Source organism: Python bivittatus, unplaced genomic scaffold (assembly GCF_059951505.1).
Source record: "Python bivittatus isolate LINGU-HERP-01145 unplaced genomic scaffold, Pbiv_v1 ctg000430_np1212, whole genome shotgun sequence".
NCBI classification, from domain to species: domain Eukaryota; kingdom Metazoa; phylum Chordata; class Lepidosauria; order Squamata; family Pythonidae; genus Python; species Python bivittatus.
The window spans coordinates 4,151,688-4,161,434 of NW_028277071.1; the positions used below are offsets into that span (position 1 = coordinate 4,151,688).

Genomic DNA, 9,747 nt, shown 5'->3' on the forward strand with positions numbered 1-9,747 from the left:
ACAAAAGGCCTTTCCTGGACCAACTGCTGAATGGAGATGAGAAGAAAGTCATCTGGCTGTCAGTCAAATGCAAAGTAACTTCCTTCATGCCTTCTCCTGCCCAGCTGGCCTAGAAGGTGGACTGGTAGAGTCATGTTAGAAGCTTCTGGGTGATGTATTTTTGGTAAAAACAAGTGCAGTTGCAGCAACACTCCACAATTTACTGCATTTCACCATTGAAGGGGTATAAAATATTTCATTAGTTTCCTACTGGCCTTCATGTCTCTTACTGGCTTGGAGACATTTCTGATGCATACATTCACTGCTGCTTTACCCTGTCAACCCTTTTATGGTCCTCCTTGCCTGGCCCATTTTTTGCTGCAATAATTAAGGTGATTCTTCCCAAAAAGGAATATCAGAAATGAAGAAAGAAAGAGAAACATCGTCTATTATTTACAACATTCTCTCCTTATTTTCTGTTTTGCCTTTCCTCAGGTTTTGTTTCCTATTCATTCATGCCTTCTTCCTAGATCTTCTTGCTGTGGAGTTGGGAGAGAGAAGGTTAATTCTATATATAATTGAAATAAAGACTTTAAATGGTTCATTTGTTAGTTAGCTAAAAAGCAGTTCTTTTATGAATTAGGAGTTGATAGCGAGGATAGAATTGGAGTGTTTCATTAGTTTTGTCCTCATCTTCCCTCCCTCTCTCTTTCTCTCCCCATGCTTTAAAACAATATATACATTGGTGCCTAAAAGTTTGTGAATCCTTTTCAACTTTCAATATTTCTACATAAATATGACCTAAAATGTGATCTCTTCTCCACACATCCTAAAACTAGATAAAGAGAACCCAATTCAACAAATGAGTCAAAAACATTATACATCTTCATTTATTCATTGAGGAAAATGATCCAAAGCTACATGTTAGGATGGGACAAAAGTACAGGAACCTCTAAGATTACCAGTTCATTTGAAGGGGAAATTAGAGTCAGATGTTGCAATCAATAGGATGATAATCAGGTGTGAGTGTGGAAGGTCCTGCCTTATTTAAAGAAAAAAATTCTTGGTATTCACTAGCAAAGTCTGATCTTCACAAAACAAGTATGTGGAAGTGTGTCATGGCTTGAACAAAGGAGATTTCTGAGAACCTCTAAAAAACAGTTGTTGATACTCACCAGGTTGGAAAAGATTACAAAACAATTTCCAAAGAATTTGGACTCCACCAGTCCACTGTCAGGCAGATCAATGGAGGCAATTCAACACCATTGTTACCCTTCCCAGGAGTGGTCGACCAATGAAGATCACACCAAGAGCAAGGTGTGTAATACTCTGGGAGGTCTCAAAGAATACCAAGGTAATATCTGAGGAACTAAAGGCCTCCCTTCCATGTCAGTGCTCATGAGACCACCATCTCAAGAACACCGAACAACAATGGTGCATGTGGCAAGGTTGCAAGGAGGAAGCCAAAAATAACATTGCTGCCCATCTACAGTTTGTAAAATACCACCTGGATAAACCAGAAGGCTATTGGAAAAATGTGGATGGATGAGACCAAAATGGAACTTTTAACCTGAATGAAAAGCATAAGTTTGGTGAAAGGCAAACACTAGCATAAGAATCTTATTCCATCCGTGGTGGTGACAGTATCATGGTTTGGGACTGCTTTGCTGCCTCTGGACCAGGATGGCTTGCCATCATTGATGGTACTATGAATCCTGAACTGTACCAGCAAATTCTACAGGAAAATGCCAGGGTATCTGTCCATGAACTGAAGCTCAAGGGAAAGTGGGTCATGCAGCAAGACAGTAACCCAAAACACACAAGCTGTACAATCAAAGAATGGTTAAAGCAGAAGAGAGTTAACGTTTTGTAATGGCCAAGTCCAAGTTCTGACCTTAATCCTACAGAAATGTTGTGGAAGGACCTGAAGCAGACAGTTCATGCATGGGAGCCCTCCAACATCTTTTTACTGAAGCTGTTCTGTAAGGAGGAATGGGCTAAAATTCCTCCAAGCCGATGTGTGGGACTGATCAACAGTTATTGGAAACATTTAGTTGCACTTATTGCTGCCCAAGCAGGGCACAGCAGTTACTGAAAGCAAAGGTTCTTATACTTTTGCCATACACAAATATGTAGTTTTGGATCATTTTTCTCAATAAATCGATGAACAAGTATAATGTTTTTGGCTCATTTGTTTAATTGGGTTCTCTTTCTCTAGTTTTAGGACATGTGTGAAGAAGAGATCACATTTCAGCCCATGCCAACTTGAAGGCAAATTTGCCTTTATGTTTGTCTTGTAACATTTAAAATAACCAAAATAACTAAGATTACATCTTCAAGATCAGTACAAGCTCAGTTCAGTTGGGTTTGGTCAGTATTTGGACAGAAGACAACCAGAAATTCCAGGAAGGTGGCTTAGACTGAGCAGTCAAACAATACCAGAAGGAGACAATGAAAGCCCACGTAAAAATTGTTGCAAATAAAATTACCCAGTTGTGCCCATGTATTCATAAGAAGTAAAGCTTAACTTTAAAGACATTTCAACTATACTTCATATACACTGTTCCTTCTTCTGCATATCTCTCTCTCTCTCTCTCTCTCTCTCTCTTGTGTGTGTCAGGTTCGGTCAGCACGGGGCTTCAGGGAAGCTCGCAGCCAGACCACGCGGAATCCACCGGCGGTAGCTAGCGGGGAAAAGAGGAACTGAAAGTGCCGCTAATTAACGGGCCACCTGCGCCCAGCCAAACCGGAAAACCGCAGCGGAAGCTTTTAACTATAAACTGATAACGGCGCGAGCCAGCAATGAACGGGGCCGCAGGCAGCGAAACAAGATCGCAACGCAGCACAGAACCCGCGGGCTTGCACGTAACGGGGAGGAACCAACCCAGCCGGAGGGGGACTGGCAATCAAGGACAATGGACCCTGACCGATCCTGCCATCATGAACAATCAAGGGGGATTATTGGGGGCCAATAATCCGCAGCTGCAACGTGATCGCGGGGCGGGAAAAAAGCGCGGGAAGGGGGGAATATAACAAGTGATGCAATTGTACCAAGCCAGTCCTGGCTTTGCTTGTGACTACTACGTTACGCATGAGTAAACCTTCTTTGTGAACCACACGTGTCACGAGAGTTTCTCTGTCAAACGGGGCAAACCTTACAGTGTGTGCATCCATCTAGGCAGATTTTTCTAATTTTAATCAAATTTTCTTGATATGGATCACTGCTTGTTGTTTCAGGGGAACCTGGTGTGTTTTCTTTTGAGTTGTGATATATTTTTCTCAGCTGAAATGCTCAAAACTCTGGGCAGGTTATTATCTCAACTATGATTAAACATTGGTTATGTATTTTCTCTTCCACACCCATGGGATTCCAAGGCAAATGACCCGGAAGGATGCTATTAATATTCCCCATGACATTCCAACCCATGGCTGGAAGCCCCAAAGCTCTGTGGGTTGATTCGATAGTATGTTGCACTGTCTATTTCTGTCTGAAAAACATCTGAAGAAGTCATGTCAGTCTGATCTACTTGGAGGCATTCAAGGATCATGCTGCAGACAGGGGCATTTGTACGCAGAAAGATGACCTTCATGGAAGATGTTAGCATTCATAGAGTTATTGTTAATATTAATACTTCAAGTGGTATGCAAAGATCCTAGTATTCAATGTGAACTTGATCAGCCTCTTCCTATTCATCACACACATCATCAGCTTGGAGATGTTAGCATTGCTGGTATTTTTTCTGTGATCTTGACTTTTTCTAATCCAGCTGATTTCAGTCAACATCCTTCCAAGGAACTTCAAGATGGAGTTATGTAAGTACATCATTCATTTGTTTTCAAGTTCTTTACCCTGCTGTTCGAACTCATGATGCTTAAACTGTTTCCCCAGAAACTGAAATAATGAAAGCTACAGAAACACCCTTCTCAAAAACAGGTTGCCTCGATCCATTTTCACTTCCTAAGGGAAGTGGAATGATTCTGTCACTAGTGACATCTTATAAGTAATTCAGTGCAAAGGCCAAAACTCCAGAAATTACATCCAATTGTCTCTAAAGTTATAATGTAAATTCAGATGAATTTATGTAGATGCAATAACTATTAACATTTGTGATTGTTATGACTAACTTTTTTCAGCTGATTTTATTGCTTTCAAAATAAAGCTACTTTCTTCTACATATATGCCATTCTTAAAAAGTTATGATTTAATAGTGGGCATTTCTCATGTATTAAGAAATGATGTTTCCAACCTCAAGCCTGTGTTTGTCTTGCATTAGAGAGAGAGAGAAAGAGAGAAAGAGAGAGATTCGGGAGTGGTATATACATAATTCCATTTTACTATGCCAATTCTAGGATCATGGCTGAATACTAAATATATTGCACTAGAATACTTCAACAAATTATAGTTCAGAAATATTACAAATGCCATAATCTGAAGCAGATGCTTCTCAATGTAATTTTTGTTTCAGAACATTGTTTCAGAGTTACCAGCACATTCTGGCCATTGTGTTTGCTCTCAAGGAGATCAATGAAAATACCCAGATCCTACCCAATGTCACGCTTGGCTTCCACATTTATAATAGCAATTTCAGTCCAAGTTGGACTTACCTTGCCTCAATGGAGCTTCTCTTCACCCAGATCAGATTCATCCCTAACTACAAGTGTGGGGTCCCAAAAAATCTGGCTGCAGTCATTGGGGGACCTGACATCTGCGTCCACATGGCAACTCTACTGTGCATCTACAAAGTGCCTCTGGTAAGGTGTGCTGAAAATCTATGCCACTACCTGGACAAGCCCATAATTTTACTTAAGGATAGTTCATATTCTATTCAGGATTGTTCATATTCTATTCAGCCATCTGATAGGTACTCATTAAGGAAACCTTAATGATGGCAAATGGTCCATGTTGATGAATTGAACCCAGTTACCCCACAATCAGCCTTTTCTTGCAATTCAATGAATATTTATGACCATAGATTAAAAATATAGAATCAAAGTAGTGAATTAATTTATTTGGCAAATAGCAAAAGTACGTCAACTTCTAATGCTGTAACAGGGGCAAACTGTCAATATAGTTTTAGATTCCAGATACAAAGTAATAGGTAATCAAAAATAGAAAAAAGGTACGTACAAACATTGACTGAATGAGGATGTGAGGAGGCTTCAAACTGGAGACAGAAACATTTGCTGAAGATCAAGCTGTATTTTGAAATGATCAGGGTTCCTAAAGATCCCATTAAATTAAATAGCAGAAGGAGTGCAATAGTAACCTGGTTGGATACTGCAAAATATAATAAATAAATACATCCATACATCCATACAATGTATAAAGCCAGCAAGTCAGAGCTCTGGGATTCCATATCCCGCCCTTCCTGGTAAAAGTAACTTTGAATTCTAGACCTTGGAAATTTCCCTTTCCTACTATTACAGCAGCACTGTTTATTCCTCCAGGAGAGACACATAGAGTTTTGGCCTCTTAAAGTGGGATATAAGCTGGGGGAAAAAAACAGGACATTTGTCTTGGATAGGTTTCCATGGTAAGAGTGCCTTGGTGCTTCTTTCTCTCAGCCAACAGTGTCTCTGGGATGCTTTGGAAAATTTGGATGAGGTAGAAAGGAGAGAGGTTGGGGATCCCTGGACATTCATTAATGCTGGAGTGGATTAGCACAGAATCATGATTATGGATAACTTTGATACTCTGATAGTGGATATGCTTGATGAATGTAAATATTCTCCAATGCCACAGAATAAATTAAGGTTCAGGTTTAGCCTTTCCTTTTCCAAAAAGGTCATTTTAACATTTCTTGTGAATGATGAGACTGAGATTTTCCCTCAAAGCATATCCCTAAAAGAAAAGCTGGGCTGAATTTCAGGTGAAGCTTAGAAATAAGCAAGTAAGATTTGGAAAATATTTCACACCTGAAGCTGAAGGATACACAAAATGCAAACAGATATGTACATTTTGATAGACTCTCATGGACCTTCTCTATTGCCTAAATTTTTGCTTTCTTTAGCTGACATATGGCTCTGCTCCAGTCATGGATAAAGCAACTCAAGCTGCTTTCATCCAACAAATGTTTCCAGATGAATCCCACCAACATAAGGGCCTCCTCCAGCTATTGCTGCATTTTAGGTGGACGTGGATTGGTGTTCTGGCTGTGAATGATGACAACGGAGAGAAATTTGTACATGATGTGCTCCCCATGTTTTCCCAGTATGACATCTGCTTTGACTTCATATCAAAGTTCCCAAATGTAGCTTTTTACAGTGACTTTATTGATGTGATGGATGAAGTACTCCAAGTATACCGAGTTGTCATGAACAGCACAGCCAATGTGATTGTCTTGTACAGTGAAATTCAGTCCATATCAGTTTTGAGAACGTTCCTCCAATTTTCTGAAGTGGAAGATGCACCACAGAAGGCAAAAATCTGGGTTACAACAGCTCAGACGGATTACACTTCAGTTTCCCTTCACAGATCATGGGACATCCATTTCCTGAAAGGTGCTTTATCCTTTGCAGTTCACACAAAGAAGGTCCAAGACTTCCAGGAATTTCTTGAAAGCATAAATCCAATCAATAACCAGCATGACCATTTTAGGAACGATTTCTGGGAACAGGCATTCAACTGTTTCTTTCCCAGCTCTAAAACAGAGATGCCATCTGAGAGAAAGTGTACAGGAGAGGAAAAACTTATAGCCCTTCCTACTAATGTGTTTGAATCACACATGAGTGGCCACAGCTACAATACTTACAATGCAGTCTATGCTGTGGCACATGCTTTGCAATCTATGTATTTGTCCAAATCCAGGAAAACAATATTAAAAGAAGGAAGGCAACAGTTTCAGAATCAAGAGTTGTGGCAAGTACGAACTTAGAAAATTGTTTTAGAAAATTATCTTCTAAATTTCTATATTTTTCCCCCTAAAATTAAATAAGATTATCTTTCTGTAACTCAGATCCATTATACTGTAATTTTTACTGTGGAATGAAAGGTAAAATATATTGAATGTGTTCCTTTTACATTCTCTGATTGTTCTACTAGTTGCTAGTCTTGTTTTCCATTGGAAAATGGCCCAGTAAATGGGAGTGAATGCTACTAAATAAACAAACAAACAAATAAATAAAACAAAACCACACCTTGAGATTGTAATTAATGGATATGATCTACTGAATCCATGGAAAGGGTTGATTCATCTGATCATTTCAAATCATCAAGTGTGCTTAGGGTGGTTTCTTCATGCGCAATGGGAGGGATGTTTACCTTATTACCACCCTAAAGGTCTTGAACTAATTGACAGAATGCTGAGCAAATGGGATGGAACGTGTCATCAAAAAAATTATACTGACAGTGATTGTCAAAAGTGTAGAAATAAGCATCCCTTATATATATTTTCCCTCCCTCTCTCCCTCCCTCCCTCCCTCTCTCCCTCCCTCTACTTTAGATTCATTCATTTCTGAGAAGCATCTCATTCAACAACAGTGTTGGTGAAAAGATTTCATTTGACAGAAATGGAGAATTCATTGGTGGATTTGATATTATCAACTGGATCACATTCCCAAACCAGTCCTTTCTTCGGGTCAAAGTTGGAGTAGTAGATCCCACAGCTCCACCAGACAAGTTCTTCAATATCTCTGTAGATTCCATCACATGGCCAATAGGGTTTCATCAGGTTAGATGCAACATCTTTCTGTCTTTGTTTAACAAGCATTCTTTTCTTTTTTAACTGATGGTAGTTCCATAGCATCATCTCTGAGATAACCTAGGCACAAATGCATGGGGAAAGGAAGAAAATACCTGTTAGGGATACCTATATCTTAAGTATTTAATATAGAATTTTTCACTCTCTCTCTTTCTCTCTCCCTCTCCCTCTCTCAAATTCTTGGCCCAAGATTTTGAAATTTGCAGTCCTCTGTACCAGATTTCTTCAATCTAGTCACCTCTAGATGTAGACTAGAGTCCGATCATCCCTTCCCAGCACTGACATGATCTATTGAGGATGGGGGTGATGATTACAGCTATACATGACTAGAAGTCCACAGATGCCTACAACTGTAGATGTTTAATGAAACAGTTTCAGACCAATTTCCTCTCAGAATACCTTCCTACTATTTCAGACTTGTTTATCTATCCCTTTTTAATCTGTTGATTCCCCAGTAACAGTATCTCCCCAAGCACTTCCTTTCCCCTCTATATCTTAAACTATTCCTCTTATTTATGGATAGGTACCACCTTTTTCTTTGTGTAATGATCCTTGTGAGGCAGGACACAGCAAGGCCAAGAAAGAAGGGGAGCCATTTTGCTGCTATGATTGTCTTCTGTGTCCAGAGAGGAAAATATCAAAGGAGAAGGGTAGGAATATTTCATATATAATGGGACGAAGCCACTTCATATAACATTGTGTATAATCCACTGTACACAATCTTGTTCTCTTATTTTTCAGACATGGATGACTGCTCTTTGTGTCTAGAAGATCATTATCCAAACCACAACAGAAATAAATGCATTCCAAAGCAGATCACCTTTTTGTCCTATGAAGAGCCTGTGGGGATCAGTCTCACTGTTCTTTCTCTTTGTTTTTCTTTAATGGCCACCCTGGTGCTCACAATCTTCATTAAAAACAAAGAGACTCCCATCGTCAAAGCCAACAACCGGAATCTCACCTACACTCTCCTTGTTTCCCTCCTCCTCTCTTTCTTTTGCGTGTTTCTATTTATTGGCAGACCTAATAAAATTGTGTGTCTCCTTCGACAACCAGCTTTTGGGCTCATCTTCTCTGTGGCGGTTTCTTGTGTGTTGGCCAAAACCTTTGTTGTGGTTCTAGCATTCATGGCCACCAAACCTGGTTCCAGATTGAGGAAATGGGTGGGTGGAAGAATGATCAGTTTCATTCTTCTTTCCTGCTCCCTTATTCAAGCCAGCATTTGTGCTGCATGGCTGATAATGTCCCCACCATACCCAGATTTTGATGTTCACTCAATGTCTGAAGAAATCATCATGGAGTGCAGTGAAGGATCTGTCACCATGTTCTACTGTGTCTTGGGCTTTATGGGTTTCCTGGCCGTGGTCAGCTTCTCTGCTGCTTTTTTAGCTAGGAAGTTACCTGACAGTTTCAACGAAGCCAAATTCATCACCTTCAGCATGTTGGTCTTCTGCAGTGTTTGGCTGTGCTTTGTTCCAACGTATCTAAGCACAAGAGGAAAATATATGTTGGCTGTGGAGGTCTTCTCCATGATCTCCTCCAGTGCTGGCTTACTGATGTGTATCTTCTTTCCGAAATGTTTTATCATTGTAATGAGACCTGAACTGAACCATAAGCATCAGCTAATGAAAAGAAAGCTTTAGAAAATCTCCCTGTTTCCTGATATCCTTTATATTTAGATGTTAGAGAACTTCCCTACTTTCAGATTAAAGTCAGAGGAGCAATGTGCAGTTAGATTGGCCTTGTATATTGCAGTGCCTGCCCTGTCCACTGAGATTTGGATGGCTCTGGTCTTTTTTTCTTCCTGAGAGGCAAATATAAATGGGGCCATGTAAAATAGATAGATAAACAAATAAAAACACAAACTGATTTATTGACAATTTCAGTGTGGGAGTATATAGAGACATATAAAGGGTAGATGAGTTATTAGTCCCCTTTATAGACCAATGGAAATGGTTCTTCTTTATTTGATTGGTTACAATTTTGCTATACATCACAGTTTTCCATTAAATATAGATATTTATGTGAATTATAAATTTGTCTTTACTGGTCATCTTAATTCATATAC

The 9,747-nt window shown here is 39.6% G+C and overlaps 1 protein-coding gene across 1 annotated transcript; it reads left to right on the forward strand.

The window, feature by feature from the left end:
* The first annotated feature begins 8,265 nt into the window (after window positions 1–8,265).
* Window positions 8,266–9,322, forward strand: LOC148215293 (vomeronasal type-2 receptor 26-like). Its single transcript, XM_088144041.1, has 2 exons — window positions 8,266–8,329; window positions 8,421–9,322. Exon 2 carries the CDS (start codon window positions 8,423–8,425, stop codon window positions 9,320–9,322), a length of 900 nt encoding a protein of 299 aa, XP_088000167.1. The 5' UTR covers window positions 8,266–8,329; window positions 8,421–8,422.
* Window positions 9,323–9,747: the final 425 nt, after the last annotated feature.